This window comes from Anopheles bellator, chromosome 1 (assembly GCF_943735745.2).
Source record: "Anopheles bellator chromosome 1, idAnoBellAS_SP24_06.2, whole genome shotgun sequence".
Classification (NCBI taxonomy): Eukaryota; Metazoa; Arthropoda; class Insecta; order Diptera; family Culicidae; genus Anopheles; species Anopheles bellator.
The window spans coordinates 57,596,059-57,616,852 of record NC_071285.1 but is presented as its reverse complement, the minus strand read 5'-3'; the positions used below and the strand labels follow the sequence as shown (position 1 = coordinate 57,616,852).

General features: G+C 57.4%; 1 protein-coding gene across 1 annotated transcript; it reads left to right on the top strand.

The window, feature by feature from the left end:
• The first annotated feature begins 337 nt into the window (after nucleotides 1-337).
• LOC131212842 (obscurin) lies at nucleotides 338-20,764 on the top strand. The gene is made up of 23 exons (XM_058206890.1): nucleotides 338-416; nucleotides 492-4,157; nucleotides 4,310-5,371; nucleotides 6,023-6,157; nucleotides 6,633-6,872; nucleotides 6,941-7,082; nucleotides 7,216-8,167; nucleotides 8,225-9,140; nucleotides 10,032-10,166; nucleotides 10,579-11,253; nucleotides 11,966-12,132; nucleotides 12,191-12,305; nucleotides 12,368-12,866; nucleotides 12,927-13,030; nucleotides 13,095-13,557; nucleotides 13,626-13,765; nucleotides 13,827-15,006; nucleotides 15,077-16,289; nucleotides 16,360-17,781; nucleotides 17,846-19,277; nucleotides 19,349-19,574; nucleotides 19,647-19,752; nucleotides 19,830-20,764. The coding sequence occupies exons 1-23, from the start codon at nucleotides 353-355 to the stop codon at nucleotides 19,965-19,967; spliced, it is 15,192 nt and encodes a 5,063-aa protein (XP_058062873.1). The 5' UTR covers nucleotides 338-352; the 3' UTR covers nucleotides 19,968-20,764.
• The last annotated feature ends 30 nt before the right edge of the window (nucleotides 20,765-20,794 follow it).

Here is a 20,794-nt window from a genome sequence, read left to right as displayed (position 1 = left end):
GGCAACGCACGCCTCTATCCCGCACCTAACGGACTCGTTTGGCTCGAAACATACCCGATCGATATTGGATCAACATTCGCTTTCATCACCAAAAGCAAACCACACCAACGCAAAACACCGCATCGAAACACACAAAACACGGGGACAGAGACAAATGGCCACCTTCGGAGAGCGAGAAACTGGGCGCAAACCAAGACGTGGAGGCAAGGCGGCACCTCCGTCGAAAACACGAGACACACACCTGTTGAGGAACAAGTTTTGACCATCGCACCCTCACCCGAAACAGGAGCTGCTCAAGTACTCGACCGCCCTCGGTGAGAATGTGCTCGACATCCAGAAGGCCCTCGAGCTGATGCTCTCGGTGCCGAGCCGGGCGGCCAACAACAGGTTTCTCGAGAATATCGAAGGATTCAGAGGTATGCAAACGCCAGCGCCCGCGGTGACCGAAGCGGAACTCGCCAAACTCTTTCCATATCCTCCCTATACTTCAGGCAACCTGCAAAAGCTTGGCCGTGTCCTAGCGCACGAGTACTTTGGCGTCCGGGACAGGGAGAACAAGATCAAGGAGCGCTACCTGTTTCTCTTCAAGTCGCGCATCCTGATCACCAAGGCGAAGCGGCTGTCGGACGACCGGTCGATCTTCATCCTCAAGGACATCGTGCGCCTGCCGGACTGCGCACTGAAGGAGATCGACGCGCGGGCCTTCGAGCTCCAACCGAAGTCCAAGGGCGATCCGGTCCATCTGATCGCGTACTCGGAGGAAGCGAAGCAACGCTGGATCTACGAGATCGAGGAGTACGCTAGCAACGCCGTCGCCCTGCAGGAGCACTCCAACGACGATCTGCGCATCGATCCGACGCAGACGAACATTGACGACACCATCATCAAGCTGCCGCAGCGCATCGAAGCGCACAAGACCGACGAGAACATCCGGCCGTCGGACATCGCGGACAACTACGTCGTGTTCAAGCACAAAACGAGCCGCGACGAGTCGCACCAAGCGCTCCAGAAGATCCAGTACCTGCAGCAGCAACAGCAGCAGCACCTACCGCTAGCGGACCAAGGAGTGGAGCCGGCGGACGAGGAAGAAAAATCCGCCTCCGTCCAGGAACGTTTGGCGGCGTTCGAAGTGAAAAAGTCCGGCAAGAAGCTCGACCTAACGCACACGAAGCAGGAGAGCAGCAGCTCCGCCACAGTGCAATCCCACGAGGTGGTACAGCAAAAGTCCTCGACGTCGACGACCGCTTCGGTTAGCGTCGTGAAGCAACAGGAGGTGCAGGAATCGCATCGGACCACCGCGGTCAAGCGCCAGCAAGAGGTGCAGCTCGAAAGCGTCTCGAAGAGCAGCAAGGTGCGCGTCGAATCGTCCACCTCGTCCACCTCGGAATCGCTGTCCGTCGCGACGGAAACAGCGGCCGATACCCAACAACAACTCCTCGATCAGCAGACCAAAATCAAGCAGATCGAATCCAAGTACGCCGCGCTCAAGCAGAAGCAGCTCGAGCAGAAATCGGACATCGTAGACGCCAAGTTCCAGATTGTGGAGTCGAAGTTTGCGGCGCTCAAACAGAAGCAGGAGAAGCTTCTGCACGAACAGCACACTCAAGCGAGTTCCGCGACCGTCCAGCAGCAGCAGCAGCAGCAACAGACGAGCAGTGTGCAGCAAATCGAGGCAAAGTACGCGGCCCAAAAACAGGAAGCGGCTCGACAGGAAAGCACCGTAACGCAGAGCAGCGAGGCCGTGTCGAAGATACAGCAGATCGAATCGAAGTACGCTGCGCGAAAGTCGTCTCTCACGTCGTCTGCGGAAGAGTCGGTGAAGCAGACCGAAACCCAGCAGACAGTAGCCGTTCAACCATCGCAGCAGCAATCCGTAACCGAGGAACCGCTCACGAAACTTCAGCAGCTCGAGTCGAAGTACCATGCGCACATCAAGCAGGCCAAGGAGTTGGTAAAAGAGTGTGCCGAAGTAGCGCCATCTGGCGACGAAACGAAACCGGCCGCCACACCGGACACGCCACCGGTGGAGGCACTGTCAAAGATTCAGCAGATCGAATCCAAGTATGCCGCTCTGAAAGCACGTCAACAGCAACAACTCCAAGAAATCCAACAAGTGGAAGTAAAATCAGCGGAAGCGACCGTTGTCTCGGTACAGTCGCAGCAGGACCAAACGACGTCGACGACGGTGGCCAGCGACGAGCCACAGTCGAAGATTGCACAGATCGAAGCCAAGTACGCACTTCGCCGACAACAGTCTCAGCAGAATCCCGACGAGGTAGCGACTAAGGTAGCTTCGACCGAATCGAAGCTTCCGGTGGCCGTGAAGAAAGAAGAAAAGGTCGTCAGTAAGTCGGTGGAAGCGGAGGTAAAGAAGGAGCAAACGATCGTCAGTAAGGGCTCCGAATCGGTGACCGTTTCCAAAACAGCGCAGGTCACTGAAAAACAAAAATCCGAACAGCTCACCAAGACCAGCGCGAAAGTTGCAGAGGCATCCCAGCAGCCGCCGGATACTAAGCCTGTGGCGGAAGCTAAAAAGAAGATCCCCGAGCCTCTCAAACTACCCGACCCACCGGTAACTAAAGTCGACGAAAAGCGTCCCGATTCTCCCAAGAAGTCGAAGGGCGGTAAGGGCCCGAAATCTCCTTCGCCGAAGAAAACGGCGGAACCATTCAAGGCCGCACAGGCACCGAAACCGGAGAGTCCAAAACAACAGGCAGTGTCGAAGCCCGCGGAAGTTGTCAAACCCAAAGAGCCGGATAGTAAGCCATCGAAGCCGAGCGAGCCTGTATTACCAACCAAACGCGTGGAGACTCCTAAGGCTACTGTAGCAGAAAAATCCACGGAACCAGTGAAACAATCGCCAAAAGCAGCGGAGATTAAAAAACCAGCAGAACCTGCAAAGACCGTAGAGCAGGCCAAACCTACTGAACCGGCAAAACCCAAGCCTGTCGAGCAACCGAAGCCTACTGTTGTAGCGAAACCTGCAGAATCTCCTAAGCCGGTTGAGGCTCCAAAGGCGAAGGCAGAGCCAACCAAACCTACCGAACCAGCGAAGTCAGTAGACACTTCCAAGAGTGCGCCGGTGAAACCCGTTGAACAACCGAAGCCTACTGTTGCAGCGAAACCAGCAGAGACAACTAAGTCAACTGAGGCTCCAAAGGCGAAGGCAGAGAGTACGCCGGTGAAGCCTGTTGAACAACCGAAACCGGCTGAAGCAGTGAAACCAGCAGAGCCTCCTAAACCGATCGAGACTCCAAAGACCGCGAAGGCCGCAGAACCCACCAAACCAACTGAACCGGTAAAACCCAAGACTACAGCGAAACCAGCAGAGACACCAAAGCCAGTTGAGACTCCGAAGACTGCGAAACCCACCGAAGAAACCAAGCCAACCGAACCAGCAAAGTCTGTAGACACATCTAAGAGTGCGCCGGTGAAGCCTGTCGAGCAACCGAAGCAGGCAGTGACAGTTAAACCCGCTGAACCTGCGAAGCAGATTCCCAAACCTGTGGACACTAAGAAGACCGCTGAGCCTGCCAAGGTCGTAGAACCGCCAAAATCGGCTGAAGCTACTAGCAAACCAGCCGTACCTAGCAAATCCACCGAGCAATCGAAGCCTGTTCCGGCAGCAAAGCAACCACCGAAAGCAGCCGAGACTGTGAAGCTAGCAGAATCGCCGAAGACCCCAGAAGCACCCAAAACTACCGTACCGTCGAAGCCTGCGGTGCCAGTAAAAGCGGAACCGACTGCCAAACCGGTCGAACCGGAGAAAAAATCGCCAACTACCGCACCGAAATCTCCGGAGCAACCGAAGGTTCCGGAACCGACCAAGAAAACGGTTGAACCGAAAGCCCCCGAGAAGAGCGCAGCTATCGTGAAGCAGACCGAACCGGTCAAACAACCGGCGGTCGAGACACCGAAACCTAAGCCAGCCGAACCCAGCAAACCATCGAAGGTTGAGCCTCCCAAGTCTTCCCAAAAAGTGAGCCCACCACCCAAGGAAACCGAGCCCAAACGGGCGGACGTAGGTAAGAAACCCGAGCCGGCCAAAATCCCGGAACCGTCGGTTCCGAAGCCGGTGGACTCGGTGAAGGTCGAGGCCGAAAAGAAGACCGTGCCGGACGCTGCCAAGAAGGTTGAGACTGTCACGACAAAGAAAGGTAAGTGGCCCCGCTTGCGCTTGCTCGCTTGCAACCCCTCCCCCTGTTGCGCCATACACACGCCGCTTCTTCATTCATTCATCCATCTTGCCACGGTGTAAGGTTAGAGAATACGCTATTGTTTCCCACATTTGAACTCCCTCCACACGCAGCGGATACCGCCCGTGCACCGGGCCACGGTACGCCCGACGAGGCGGTGTCCGACTCCGACTCCAACGAGGACCTCGAGTCCGTGGTGGAGCAAAAGTCCCGCGAGGAGGCGCTGAACCGCAAAATCGAGGAGATCTACGCCCGCGAGAAGGCGGCCCAGGCCGAAGCGCGCCGTTTCCGGGAGCTCGAGGAGCAGGAGATTCGCCGCAAGTTCGAGCGGCGCGGGGTCCGTGAAATCCAGCAGATCAAGGATACCGCTTCCGAGTTCCTGCAGCAGATCGAGGCCACCAAGAGCTACGTGCAGTCGGTGTTGGAAACGACCACCGAACCCCGGCTCCCGCCAGTGACCAAGGCTAGTGCCACCTCGGGCGGGGACACCAACAACCCACCGCCGGCCGGCCAGGATTCGGACAGTTCTGCGGCCCAACAATCATCGGGCACAGCGGATCAACAGGCGCCACCACCGAATCAGGGCCAAGAGGCAACCGGAGACGGTAACGGTGAGGACGAGGACCGGAAGCGCACTCCGGCGCCCCTACAGCTGCCGACGTTTTTCGACCCTCCGCCACCGCCCGTCTACCAGGCGACGATCGAGGTGTTCATCAAAAAGGAGCGTCCACCGCCGCCACCCCCACCGAAGATCACCCGCAAGCTGGTGGTCAACACGGACGAGCTCGAGCGCAAGACGCAGGCGTTCTTCGACGGCGAAATCAACGAACCCGATCCGGACTTTTCGATCGCGGCCGCCCACCGGAAGCTGAAGGGCATCAAGAGCATCTGCAAGAAGGCGGACGAAACGGTGCTGTACGCGGAGGACACCATCATCAAGGCCGAACAGGGCGAGTTCGACGCGATCGTCATCCCGGAACCGGAGGAGGACAAGCGACCGCGGGAACCGGCCTACGAGTACCAGTACACGGTGGAGGATCCTGTGACGGGCACGAAAGTGTGTACGGCCGACCCGAACGTGGTGCTGATCGAGCGGGAGCTCCGAATGGAGGACCAGTACGGGGGTGGGGCCGGGCGCCACTCCAAATCCCACCGCGTGAAGGGCACCACCGAAGGTACAGCCGGGCGGACCCGTGTGGCCAGCCGCAACCCGCACGCACTTTAATGTTCCATGTTCGTCGCTCCGTTCGCGCTGCACGTCGATGTTATAGTTACGCAATGTCCTAGTGGCTCACTCACCGTGAATGGAACCCAAAATTATATCCTCCTAACCCATCCGGACGGATTGTTTGTGTTGTCTAGCGTGTTGTTGTCACTAATGCCCCCTCGCCGGGCCATCGTTGGCTGGTGTGGTGATGCAACGCAAATGGTTTTCTATAATTAGTTCGTTCCGAATGATCGCACTCCACGCGTTGCGGTTCGCCTCACGCTAATCCTATTAAAACGTTCCTGCAAAGACTTTTAAAACTATCGTTTAAGTGGTTCACTCGCTAAACAGGCATCGTTTATGTTGATTGGTGATTTTCAGAACAATTCTTTCTCTAATTGACTGCTTCTCTCTCTCTCTCTCTCTCTCTCTTTTTCTCTCCACTCGATCACTAAAATACGCACGCACATAATCTAATATGCGGGCTAATGGCTGGCTTTCAATGTTGCACAACATTAAACGAACCCAAAACAAACGTCCCACACGATCACTTTCACTACCACTACGTGCTCACTCGATCAATCGTTTACAATCGATACTGACACGCATACATCTCTAGTGCAAGAGCGAGAGCTCGCGGCGATCGAGACGAAACACGAGACCAAGATGTCGTCGACCAATACGAAGAAAATCCGCGTCCCGACAAACATTCGGCCGCACTTCGTCAAACCGATCCGCGGTCTCAATGTGGAGCGTAAGTTATCATGCCGAACCATTTCACGTCACCTCGAACCGTCCTCTCGCCGCCATCTTTTAGCGACTTTTCGGACCTCCCAGACAACCTCCCGACTCCAGGCTTTCGGCTTTTTCGGCGTCTGCTGTCCCCTTTCTTATCCAGAACCCTCTAATCGATCTGATCGCTTTTGTAGACGAACGCTTTCATAGTAGTTGTGCTTGTCACTTCAAGTGTTCCGTCCCGTGTCGTCCCGCGCTAGTGTGACGCTTCTTGTATCGACTCTCGGTCCTGGGTCCCTCCGGGACCGGTTTACCGGTTCTTAATCCCCGTTGATGCCAGGTGATCTTCGATACTTAAAACATCTTCTTACTTAGGAGTCCTTGAGGTAGCGATCGTGTGATCAGCATTCTCTATAAAGTCATCATCTCCACGCACTGCCTGCCCCCAAATGATTGCCTAGTCCTGTCGGTAGTAATACGCGTTTCCTCCACAGCGGGTGACAATGCCAAGTTTAGCGTCCAGGTGGATGAACACTCCACGATGCAGTGGCTGAAGGACAACAAACCGATGGACGACCGGCTGGCGGATCGCGTGATCACACGCGAGACCGACGATCTGTCGTACACGCTCGAGGTGCAGCACTGTCGCGAGGAGGACAGCGGCATCTACACGGCGCGTGCCATCAACGGTACCGAGAGTGCGTCCTGTACCGCCCAACTGATCGTCGAGGCGCGTAAGTAACCACCCGACTCGATCGCAGACTTCTGGTAGTAGGTAATGATGGTCTCTTTCCCTGCACAGTGACATCCGAGCAGCGTAAGGCACTGTCGCAGTCCAACTCGCCGGTCTTTAGCGTCCAGCTGAAGGACACGGAGGTGATCGAGAAAACCTACCTCACGTTCATGGTGAAGGTGAAGGGCGATCCGGATCCGAAAGTTCGATTGTAAGTGTGCCGAGTGTGTTCGAGATAGTGTGCTCGAGATACTAACATAGGATCCGCTTCGATCTGATTGCATGTTGGCCAACCTGCATGTCTTGGCTCTCTTTCTTCCCGCCCCCCTTAATCGACGCTGTAGCTGCAAGGATGATAAGGAAATCCTGGACACGGACAAGCGCATGAAGATCAAGCGCGATCACGCCGAGACCGGCTTCTACGAGCTGGTGATCCCGGAGGTCCACAAGGGCGATTGTGGCGTGTACTCGTGCACTGCCTGGAACAAATTCGGTACGACCACGACCAAGGCGCAGCTGCTGGTGGCGGATCAGCTCGATCTGTTCTCCGAGCTCGACCACCTGGACGACAAGAGCAAGTTCGTGTGGAAGAAGAACGGGGCCGCGTTCGATCCGGAGGAGCGCTTCAAGGTGCTGATGGCGGATGATTCCGACTCGCTGGCACTTGTCTTCCAGCACGTGCGACCGGAGGATGCTGGACTCTACACCTGTGTTGCCGCGACCGCCTCGGGTAACATCCAGTGTAGCGCTGAACTGACGGTTCAGGGGCAAGTGAACCAGCTGATGCAGGAACCATCCAAGCCGCACCTGGAGATCGAGTCGAAGGAAGCGCTGGCCCGGATCGGTGGCAAGGCGCTGCTAGAGATGAAGGTCCGCGGCTACCCGAAGCCCGAGATCGTGTGGCGCCACGAGGGTACGATCATCGAACCGGGCGGTCGCTACAAGTTCCTCTACGAGGACGCCGAATCCGTGTCGCTCGTGATCAAGGACGTGCAGGCTTCCGATGCCGGCGCATACTCAATCGTGGCCCAGAACGAGCTCGGCGAGGACTCGACCTTTATCAATCTGGTCGTGAAGACGCCACCGTCGATCACGAAACCGCACGACATGTCGGCGATGGTGAAGGAACCGTACAAGATGTCGATCGAGGTGACCGCTGTTCCGGCGGCCACCGTCCGCTTCTTCCGCAATGGCAAGGAGATCCACGAGGATGACCGCATCAAGTTCCTGACCGCCGAGAGCTACCACATCATCAAGTTTAGCCAAACCATCCTGGAGGACGCCGGCAACTACTCGGTAAGTGTGCTCCGGAGCGCTGGAACGACTCCGAACTGATCGCGCGTTTCCCTTCAGATAATTGCGATGAACGAGATCAGCCAGGCGTCCGAGTTCTGGGAGTTTACGATCAACTCGCCACCGCGCACCACGCTGAAGCTGCAGGAGGAAACGATCGTGAACGAGAAGGAGGACATTGAGTTGATCGTGAAGGCGGAAAGTAATCCGGCACCGATCGTGCGCTGGTACAAGGATGGGCACGAGGTGGTGGCCGACGGTAAGCGCATCATCATCGTGGCCGATGACGGGCGTTACGTGCTGAAGATTCACGCCGCCAACCGGGACGATACGGCGCTGTACACGGCCGACATCATCAACGATTACGGCACGGTCACGGAGAAGTCGCAGGTGAGCGTGAACACCAAGTCGAAGGTGCGCGAACAGCTGACCACCGTGACGTGCACGGAAGGTGACACGAACGTGCTGCTGGAGCTGAAGGCCGACGGTTACCCGCGCCCGAAGGTCCAGTGGTACATCGATGATGTGGAAATCACGGAGTCTCGCAACGAGTACAAGCTGCAGGAGGATGGCCTCTACTATCAGTTGGTGCTGAAGGAGGCGAAGCCCGAGATGCAGGGTGTGTACAAGGCGCGGGTCACCAACGAGCACGGTACGGACGAGTCGAGCGCCAAGACGATCGTCCAGTGTTCGCCGAAGGTCCGCAAACCGCTCGTCGACACGGACGTGGACGAGAACACGACGCTCACGCTCGAGGTCGAGATCTACGCCGAGCCGGTGCCGGAAGTGACGTGGTTCAAGAATGGCCAACCGATCCAAACCGATGCCCGGCTGACGATCAAGCGTGATTCGCAGCGCATCGAGAACTACACGCTCTCGCTGACGATGGTGCGCGGCGCGGACTCGGGAGACTACGAGGTGAGGGCCGTCAACTCGATCGGAACCGCCACGACCAAAGGACGCGTCGTCGTGCAAAGTAAGTATCGGGCGTTCCGGTTGCGCCCACGGGGTAGCAGGTTCGAAGCGGTTCTTGGTGGAGTCCCTATAGATAGCTCCTATATGTTGGTTTGCTCCAAACAACACCCCCCCAACCCCTGTGTATCACAGCGTGTCCCAAACCAAACCGAACCATTGTGATAATCCCTTCTATGTTCGTTTGTCGATCGCTCGCTCAGCTGTACATTTCGACGGGCCAGAGGTAGTGGTAGAGCAGGAAGCGATCGTTACCGAGACCTACCGAGAAGAGGAGGAAGAAACTATTTTACAGGAACCCGTTGTCCAGGAGCCCCACGAAGAGCCGGAGCAGGAGCTGCGGCAAGAGGTTGTGACCGTGGTCGATATCGTCGCACCGCTCGCGGTGCCGGAAGCGGTCTCGGAGGTGGAAGTGGCGAGCGAACCGGAGGTTGTGGTGGTCTCCACACAAGAGGGTAACGGCAGCGATCCACCTACGTGGAGCCCGTCGCATTTGTATAGAACTTTGCCTGTGCCTTGCGCGTTTGCCCTGTCTAGAAGCCTGTCTTAGAAGCTGCCGCGGGTCCTCCCTAGTCTCTCTAGGCACATCCACAACGCAGTGTACATAGCGCGGCATTGAGTGGCCTGTTCCACCTGCTCCCAATGTGTTGTATAGTTAGAAGTTCTCGACTTCGGACAACCTCACCCTAAGAGTGATCGAGCGCAAGAAGTCCAGCCAGTCGCGTTTCGTGTATGTGTAACCATCCCTTGTTAATAATCTCTGTTTCCTGTTTGGCCCTCCGTACGGCACGGAACCCCTTTCGATTCTCCTTGTCCCACACACCACACGTCACGTCACACCACACGTCACGGTCCACACGCGCTACGTTGGCCACAAAAACCCCGTGTACGGCAGAGGCCCTCGTAGCGAGCCCCGGCGAGAACGCGGAAGCTCACCGAATGATCAGTGAGTGTATGAAGATCGGTCAGCATGGTGAAACGGTCATGATCGCGGTTTGTACGGAGGAAAGCCACGCGGCCATAGTGACAGGTAATTTGATGTTTTTCGGTTTTCGTTTCAATGTTCCATTAGCCCATCCCAACGATCGACTGAAGATCGTACTCGTTCATGGTTTCAAAGCGCACAAAGCATGAACGAGTCCTTGTCCCTTCGATGGGCACGATGAAGCTCCCTCTTGTCCTCCTCCCTTCCGCACACAAACGCACCAAAACCCGTATAGGGTGATCCATCGAGTGTTTGGATTTGAAAGGATCGATCAAACTTCATTCTGGAAATTGTAAACATTTAGTAAAGGCTTTGACATCCAAACACTAGATGGACCACCCTAAACATAGAAATGCCCGTTCCATTGTTTATTGAGCCCACACTCACCTCTTATCCTATCCGCACTGCGCACACAAACACGCGCACACTGTCACCAAACACGGCCTGTCCCGAAAAGGCCCCGAAGAGTCACACTCCGTGCACCAGATGCGCGCCACAACGGTAATCTTCGAGGAGGACGGCGGATCACCGTTCGAGGAGGTCATGCAGAAGATCATCTACCCGACCAAGCCCCACATTTCGTCCTGCCAGGTCGAGGAGATCGATACGGTCACGTTTGCGTCGCCCGAACAGAAGCTACGCCAGCAGTCACTCGTCGAGTCCCTGTCCGCCTCCACCCGGACCGTGATCGAAGAGATCGAGTCCGACGGTGAGCTAACGGCCAGGGGCAAATTGTCTCGCGGTGTGTCCATCACCTCGGCCTCAGAAGATGAACAGTTTTCGCGTCAAAACAGCCAGCAACCGCAGGTTGACGAACTTCCCCAAGAGCAACCAAGCAGGGGGCGGCTACTTGAAACGGCCGGATCGATCGAGGAAGGGCGACCGAAGAAGGGATCGATCGAGAAAAAGGTTTCATTCGAAGAAGACCTGCCCCAACGGGGACGGGCTGCGGAGCGGCAGCTGGTGGGTGAGGTAGACGCAGTCACTGCTGTGGCCGAGCCGGTACGGGAGGAGATCATCGCAGCAGAGGCCGCCGGCCGATCGCTCGTGAAGGAACCGGTGGAAGTCAAGGCTTCGGTCGAAGCCCAGAAGGCGGTAGAACGGGAACCGAATGAATCGGCACGCCCAGAAGGTATACCCGCAAACACACACCCCAACACAGACGCCCCACCAGCAGCGGCACACCCTCTTCCCATCTTCCCCGACCGCCTGGATCTTTTAAGCTTCTGACCACTTGAGTGTCTAACAGTTTTAGATTCTTTTGAGCGCTTCACTAACCGCGTCTACCGAACGTGTGCCACTCGTCTTTCTTGGGATCCCAGAATTGGTACCGATTGGTAAGTAGGAACGGGTTCCAGGAACCTTTCTCCCTAAATTACTGTCAATTCCAAAAACGCTGCCGTCCTGCCGTTGTAGATAGTGGCCGCCGCCCCCTGGGTGTCCGTGTCCTCTCCTGCGTGTTGTGGTGTTCTAGAGCAGCACTAGAATAGTTGCTGGCCGGTGTACATACGTTCTTCATAGGAGTTCTGTGTTTGTGTTTGTCAAGGGTTGCCACGATAGCACGATCACGATCGTCCCACGAGTCCCCGTTTTCAGCGCCTGTACAAAGTGCTCGCTCCTTACGCTCTCTCTCTCTCTCTCTCTCTGTCTCTGTGTTTGTCTTTCACACTCTTGTAAATACTCTATCTCTCTGTACAGCGATCGTTCGATCGGTTTCTGACTCACAACGCAACTGTTTAGTTAGAACTAACAAAAACCCAACCAATCTCTAGTAGTGGCCCCGTAGTTCTGACCTTCGCTCTGCGCGATCTCACTAACCGATCTTGATCGCTCGCCTAATCCAGCATCGCCGGAGATTCTGAAGACCGATATCGCCGACGTGACGACGTTCGACTCGCTGCCACTGGTCTGGAGCGTGGAGGCCGACGGTATCCCGCGGCCGGAAGTGTCCTGGTACCACAACGATGAGCTGGTGAAGGCTACCGACCGTATCCGCATCACCGATTCCGGTGTAAGTGTGGCGTCCCTATTGTGTGAAGTTCGAAAGCCTTACCTTTGAACCATTCCAGACGAGCTACAAGATCGAGAACCGCGACGTGAAGGAAGCGGATGCCGGTGAATGGAAGGCGGTGGTGAAGAATCGTATCGGCGAAAAGTCGCTGCCCGCCAAGCTGACCGTTATTCGTGAGTATAACCGGTACCGGCCAGCAATCGATGTAACCTCAATCCTCAATCCGCTTTTGCAGCTTGCAAGGAGTATCGCCGCCCCAAGTTCGTGAAGGGCCTGGAGAGTATCGCGGTGCACAAGAACGAACCGGTCACGCTCTCGGTCACCCTCACGTCGGACCCGGAACCCGAGTACAGCTGGCTCCAGAACGGTGTCGAGGTGGCGGCTGACGATTTCGTGCAGATGAAAACGGAAATTAAGGAGCTGGAGCACAACCTGAAGCAGATCACGTACACGCTGCATATCGCGCAGGCGCGCCACTACGACACCGGGGACTACACGTTCCGGGCGAAGAACAAGTACGACATTAACGAATCGAACGGCCGGCTGGACGTGCTGCTGAAGCCGGAGTTTGAGAACTTCCACGACACGACGGTGCTGCCGTTCACGCAGGGCGTCTTCCAGGTGCTGGTGAAGGCGAACCCGAAGCCGAAGGTCACCTGGACGAAGGATGGGCTGAACCTGTGCAACAACGATAACTGCGACGTGATCTCCGATATCGAGAAGGAAATCTACACGTAAGTAAGCTGATCACCGGGGCGATCGAATTTGATTCTAATGGGCTCTTCTCACGGCAGGTTGGTGATCGAGTCTTGCGCACTGGCCGAACACGGCACCTACACGCTGACGGCTACGAACGCCCACGGTGAAACGGTGGCCACCGCGAACCTGATCGTGCACAGTAAGCTACTCCAACCGCATCTGCACGGATCGCCCTCTAACCGAGCTCGATTTCTAATCCACAGCCGAGAAACCCAAGTTCACGAAGGAACCGGACTGTCTGACCGTTCACGATTGGGCCGACGTGTACAACAAGGTGGAAGTGCAGGGTGTCCCACGTCCGGCCATCCAGTGGCTGCACAACGGGACCCCACTCGATGAGCACCAGATCGACGAGGAGTCGCAGGAGCCAAAGATCAAGATCGTCACGCAGGGCGATACCGAGGTGACGAGCGAGCTGTTTATCAGCCACTTCGGCCCGGAGTTGCAGGGTGAATACTCGTGCCTGGCGACCAGCATCGGCGGAGAAACCGAGGCCAAGTTTACTGTGCAGGTGAAGAACGAGCAGCCCGTCTTCGGGAAGGGTCTCGATCGCTCGATCGACCTCGAGGAGGACGACAAGCTGGAACTGCGCTGCATCGTCGACGGTAGCCCGCTGCCGAAGATGACCTGGTACAAGGACTCGAACGAGATCAAGGCGGACGATCAGTAAGTCCAATGGTTGTTTCGAGTGGTGTCGTAGTGATTTTCCGATTCCGTTTGCTCTCCTCCCGCAGTGTGAAGATCACGTACGGACACGACGGTGTATGCCGACTGTTGGTGGAAAACTGTCTGCCAGGGGACAGCGGCTGTTACAAGCTGGTGCTCTCGAACAAGAGCGGAGACGTGACCACACAGTGCTGCGTCGCAATCACTCGTGAGTATTATCGAAACCAACCTATCCCCTATTGAGCTAACCAGGTTTTGACCGATTGCAGCCAAGCAAAAGGCGCCCGTGTTTATTCGTCCTCTGCAGGATCACCGACTAACGGTCGGGGACACGCTGCACATGGAGGCGGAAATTGCCGGATTCCCGATGCCGGAGGTACGCTGGTTCAAGGATGGATTACCGCTGCGGCAGACCCGAGGCATCAACTTCATCAACCAGCCGGACGGGTTGATCGGATTCATCATCGATCGCGTCACGCCCGAGGATGGCGGTATCTACACGTGCGAGGTCCGCAACAAGAACGGGGAGGCCAAGTCGGCCTCCGTAACGGAGATCGTGCCGAAGGGCAAGAAGCCTCAGTTTGTGGCCGAGCTAATGGACGCCAACATCGTCGAGGGTTTCCCGGTCAAGCTGGGCGTGAAGGTGATCGGCTATCCGACCCCTGCCCTGAAGTTCACCCACAACGGCACCCTGATCACCGGCGATCGGTATCGGGTCGCGGACGAGGGTGAAGGATACTTTACGCTTGCGCTCGACAAAACGAGTGGCACCGATTGCGGAGAGTACCAGGCGATCGCGAACAATGAGCACGGTGAAACGATCAGTGCTGCCACGGTAAGCATCCTGCCGACGACGGATCCGTCGCTTCCGGAAGAGCCACCGAGCTTCCTGGGTGGACTGCGTGATATTACGGCCGACGAGGGCAAAGAACTAACGTTCTCGGCCCGGTTCGCCGGTAACCCCGCGCCCGAAGTCATCTGGACGAAGGACGGTGAGCCTCTGCAGCCGACTGGACGCGTGACGGTCACCTGTGACGGTCGGAGCGTCGGGCTGACGATCGCACCGGCCGAAATGTCCGACTCGGGCGAGTACGCGTGCCTGATGGCGAACCCGCTGGGTGAAACGGAAACCCGTGCCTCGGCCATCGTGCGCAAGGTGTTCCAGAAGCCGAACTTTGTGTATCCCTTCGGTGACCTACAGCAGCTGCCCGGGCTGGAGGCTAAGTTCCCGGCCAAGCTGGTCGGTGTGCCACGGCCGGAGGTGCAGTGGTACAAGAATGAAACCCCGATCGGGCCCGATGATCGGTACAAGATGAAGTACGAGGGTGATTGCTGCTGTCTCTACATCAAGGAGTGTGCCCCGGAGGACACGGGGTTGTACTCGTGCACCGCCACGAACCGCGAGGGTAGCAGCACCATCGAGGCCAAGCTGGACGTCGTGACGAGAATGTAAGTAAATCCGAGGGGGGAGCACCCCGATCAACCCCAAGCTTATTGGTTTTCTTCCGTGTCCACACAGTGAAAAGCGTGACGAACCGACGCCACCGTCGTTCATGAAGAAGATCAACGATCTGACGCTTCTGGAGGGTATGAAGGCCAAGTTTACCGTCTGCGTCGACGGCTTCCCGATGCCCACGGTCGAGTGGATCCGGGACGGCCGGCGGTTAGTGCCGAGCGAGAAGTACCGCATCGAGGCGGAGAAGAACGGACTGGCCCGGTTGATCGTGGACGACGTGCAGGAGGAAGACCTGGGCCGATACAGCTGCAAGGCGGTCAACAATATGGGTGACGCCATCTGCCACGCGAACCTAAAGTTCGAACCGATGGACTTCCGGCCGCGGCGCCGTTACGGCAAGGGCAAGGGCAAGGACCTACTGCACACGCCACCGTATCCGCTCACGGAGAAACCGATGATTTCGAAGCTCTCCGATCGTCGCCTGACCCTATCGTGGCGTCCCTCGATGACGACGGTTCCACGGTACCCGGTGACGTATCAGCTGGAGCAGATTGAACTGCCGGACGGTGAGTGGCACACGACCCGCTCCGGTATCCGTGGGTGCTCCTGTGAGGTGCGCAACCTGGAACCGTTCCGCGAGTACAAGTTCCGCGTACGCGTCGAGAATCTGTACGGTGTGAGCGATCCGAGTCCGTACGTGCAGACCTACCGGCAGAAGCTGGAACCGGAACCACCGGTGTTCTACCCGTACCTCGGCCAGGGCCGTGACTTCCGCCCCGATACTTCGTCGTTCTATCCGCGCGATTTCGATGTGGAGCGTCCGAACCATCGTCGGCAGGCGGTTGCGCCCGAGTTCCTGCGCCAGGAGCACCCGGTCCAGTACGGCACCAAGAACCACAACGTGAGCCTGTTCTGGTTCGTGTACGGCTACCCGAAGCCCACCATGCAGTACTACTTCAACGATCAGCTCATCGAGGCGGGCGGCCGTTACAGCTTCAGCTACACCCGTAACGGCCAGGCCACGCTCTTCATCAACCGGATGACGGACCGTGATGTGGGCGTGTACGAAGCGGTCGCCTCGAACGAGTACGGCTCCATCCGGCAGCGTGTTTGCCTCGAGCTGGGCGAGTATCCACGGTTCTTGCAGCGCCCGGAAGAGGTGTTCATCATGGGACGCCGCTCGGGACGCGTCGAAGCGAAGATCACCGGCGTACCGTTCCCGGACATCAAGTGGTACAAGGACTGGCAACCGATCCACGAGTCATCCCGCATTAAGGTATGCCAGATTTCTGATGGAAGCCAGATTTTCTGATGCCACTGATCTCTGATGCCCTTGCCTTTTGCAGATGATCTTCTACGAACCGGACACGTGTGTTCTGTTGCTGACGGACGCGATCAAGAAGGACGAGGGTCTGTACTCGATCAGTGCCCGGAACGCGATCGGTTCGATCAGCTCCTCGGTGACGGTCCACGTGGAAGACACGGAGGAGGACTACGTGTACAATGCGCACCATCGCACGCCGTATGTGCGGGCCCGCAACAAGGTGTATCAGGACTTCTACGACATTGGCGATGAGATTGGCCGGGGTACGCAGGGTATCACGTACCACGCGACCGATCGGCTGAATGGGCGAAATTTTGCCGCGAAGATCATGTACGGTAGTCCCGATCTGCGTCCGTTCATGTTCAACGAGGTCGACATAATGAACGTGCTGAACCACCGGAAGCTGATTCGGTTGCACGATGCGTACGATATCAACCGGTCGATCACGTTGATCCTGGAGCTGGCGTCGGGCGGAGAGCTGGTGCGGGACAATTTGCTCAAGTACGACTACTACACGGAGCGGCAGATCGCGATCTACGTGTATCAGGTGTTGCTCGGGCTCGAGCACATGCACACGCGGGGTATCGGCCACATGGGCCTGACGATCAAGGACCTACTGATCGCGCACCCCGGCAGCGACAATCTGAAGATCTGTGACTTTGGCCTAGCGCGCCGCATCGAGGAGGACAAGCTGTACACACTCGACTACGGAATGCCAGAGTTTGTCGCCCCGGAGGTGATCAACCGATGCGGGGTCGGTCTCGGGCAGGACATGTGGTGCATCGGTATCATCACGTACATTCTGCTCGGTGGCCACAGCCCGTTCCTGGGGCGCAACGATCGTGAAACGCTGACGAAGATCAAGGACGGCAAGTGGACGTTCGTCGGTTCGGTCTGGGAATCGATCTCGGCCGAGGCGCGCGACTTCGTGTCCCGGCTGCTGGTGTACGAGGAGAAGCACCGGATGACGATCCGGGACGCGCTGAACCACTCGTGGTTCGACCTGATCTATCGCCGTTCGTTCGACGAGTATCAGATCGGTACGGATCGGTTGCGCAGCTACTACTACCACTACCGCGACTGGTACACGAACGCGTCCTGCCGCACGTGGTACCGGCGCCGACCGCTGATGAGCTGCTTCGATCACCCGTCGCGCATGGTCTACCCGCCCGGCATCATCTTCACGCCCGAGGGCACGCCGCCCCCGATGCAGGTGGACGATATTCCGCACAAGCGCAAGAAGTGGGAGGAGTACGTGTCGAAGGACAACCACCCGGACTACGAGACGGCCTCGTTCAAGTCGGAAAGCCACTACCAGTACGGGCCGGACACGTACCTGCTGCAGCTGCGCGACACCACCTTCCCGTGCCGGCTGCGCGAGTACATGAAGATCGCCAAGCACCGTTCGCCCAGCCTCGTGTCGGACTCGAACTACGACGGCAGCGTAAGTAGCCGCTGAGTCCCTGTCCCCCTGATTCTAATCTCTGTTCCCCCACCCCCTCCGACAGCTGCCGATCATTCGCGAGCGTCGTCGGTTCACCGACGTGATGGATGAGGAGATCGACGATGAGCGCCGTAGCCGCATCAGTCGCTACGGAACGGACGACAGTGTGACCGGGGCGCGTCGACTGCGCACCGAAGTCGGCACACGGCTCGGATCGTACGCCGAGGCGGAAGCGCTGATCGAGTGCAAGCGCGAAGGCCAACCACCGTTCTTCCGCGAGAAACCGCAGACGATTTCGATCCGCGAAGGTGAACCGAACCAAATCATCTGCTACGCCGTCGGAGATCCGAAACCGTCCGTCACCTGGTTCCGGAACGATATGGTCATCACCGACACGAACCGCATCAAGGTGCTGAGCGATGTGGACGGCCGATCGGTCATCCAGTTCCATCCGGCCACGCACAACGATGTCGGTATCTACAAGGCGGTGGCCAGCAATCGGATCGCCAAGACGGTGGCCCGCTGCCGGGTGGTGATTGCGCTCATTCCGGACGCCCCGGACTCGCCGGATGCGGTCGCCGTGAGCGACACGGAGGTGCTGCTGCGCTGGAAGCAACCGCGCAGCGATGGCAACTCGCAGGTGTTCTGCTACAGTCTGGAGATCAAGGAGCACGGCAAGGTGGACTGGGTGGATGTGGCCAGCAACATCGATCACGAGTTTTACCTCGTGCACGATCTGCGCCCGAACGCGGGCTACCAGTTCCGACTGGCGGCGTACAATCGCATCGGATGGAGCGATCGTGGCATCCCGACCAAGACGATCACGACGCTGGACGCGGGTGCACCGAAGATTCAGATCACGCGCGCCATGAAGCACCTCCAGCAGCTGACGGAATCGGGTCAGCAGGTCGGCCCGGAGGAACGGTCCAGCCGGCTGGATTACTCGTACGAAAAGATACCGCTCAAGTGGAGCATCGAGGGTAACTACAGCGAGAAGTACACGTTCATGTCGGAGATGGCCCGGGGTCGGTTCTCGATCGTGGTGAAGGGCTTGGAGAAGGCCACCGACAAGATCGTGGTGGCGAAGATCTTCGAGCTGGGCGACGAGCGGGCGGCCGAGGCTGTGGAGCGGGAGTTTGAGATGCTACGCACCCTGCGCCACGAGCGCATCGCCACGCTGTTGGCCGCGTTCCGCCCGAAGAACACCTCGATCGCTGCCCTCGTCAGCGAGAAGCTGCAGGGTGCGGACGTGCTGACGTACCTGAGCAGCCGCTCCGAGTACAGCGAGCAGATTGTGGCCACCATCATCAACCAGGTGTTGGACGGGCTGCAGTACCTGCACTGGCGCGGCATCGCCCACCTGGACCTGCAGCCGGACAACATCGTGATGGCCTCGGTACGCCAGGTGCAGGTGAAACTGGTCGACTTTGGATCGGCCCAGTACGTCTCGAAGCTGGGCACCAACGTCACGCGCACGGGATGGTTGGACTTTATGCGTAAGTAGCCGGCGCCCGCGTTGCCCGCGTAGTGGCCGCGTAGTTAAATGCCGTACGCTTTTCCTTTCCAGCACCGGAAGTCCTGAACGATGAGGCTGCCCTCCCGCAGACCGACATCTGGGCGGTCGGCTGTCTGACGTATCTGTTCCTGTCCGCCACCAGTCCGTTCCGTGGGCAGGATGAGTCTGAGACGCGCGCCAACATTAGCTTCGTGCGCTACCGTTTCGAAGCCCTCTACAAGGAGGTTACCGCCGAGTCCACCCGGTTCCTGATGCTGATCTTCAAGCGTGCCCCGGGGTAAGTGCTCTTGCTGTAAGCCGTGTTGCGTTCCGTGTTGACGACACTTTGGACTGTTTCCACCCCCTGCAGCAAACGTCCCACGGTTGAGGAGTGCTTCGACCACCGTTGGCTCGTACACACCGACTTCATGACGAAGAAGCGCGAGAGAGCGATCTTCCCTGGCAACCGTTTGAAGGTAAGATCGTTGAGAGGGGGCGCGGCCATATAAATCGGGCCTTTAATGAAACACTCTCTCCCCTTCATCTCCGGCAGCAATTCTCCGAAGAGTATCACACGATGAAAACGAACGAAGCCACCAAGTCGGAGACCATCTCCAGCATCGGTGGCCAATCGCCTCGCCAGCTGCTGCGCTCGAACAGCATCCAGGAGGAGCTGCTGACCACCTTCTAATTCTGCTTCACACGTTTTTCCCGGGCCTCCGATGCCTGCTTTCACTCCTTCGCTTTGGGATTTACATGCCAACAAAACCACGATCAGTGCGCGCAACCCGCGCTTAGTTACCGGAAGAATCGAAGAGAATCGTTTTGTTCGTTTCTGTCGCGTCGTTGTTTCCGCGCTCTCCACACTTGGGTGTGTTGCTGGAAAAAGAATCAAGAGCCGCTGCCCCCCCCCAACAAACGAGAACTTGAGAGCGAGCCGAGTGGAGAGAGACGCCAGAGAAAGTTTGAGGAAGATGTAAAACCGAAAGAAGTGTAACGCAGTTCTTTCTACCACCCGTACCGTTTTTATATACACGCCCCATTTGCCGGAGAAGTATGTGATAGCGAGCGGCGGCGGACCGGGGGATCTTTTTTATATGACTTTTTTAACCGCAAAACACAACACAACCAGTTGAAACGACACATCCCTAAGAAAAACCGGTCCGCCCGCTCCCTAGCGAAGAGGGTCAAGCGTTCAGAATAATGCGTGGTTAAGTGTCCCGTGCCCCGTGGACCGCGAACGCTCCGCTCCGCGAACGCGATGCAGTCCAGCGGCCGCCGGTTCCGAGGCACGCGGAAGAGTGTAACTTATTTATTGTAGATTATATATTTACCTCTTACCTCTTATTGCTATTTGTTTAAACAAGAATTCATCTGCTTTTCGCCGTGCGCGCCACCGTTTCTGCTCGATTGAAAAATTGCCCTGCCTCGCGATCCTGGCGCACGATCGCGATCGGGAGGAATAAAATTGTTTTTCTTTCACGTCTACTGTTGGTCTTGTTTGAACGGTTGTTGGGT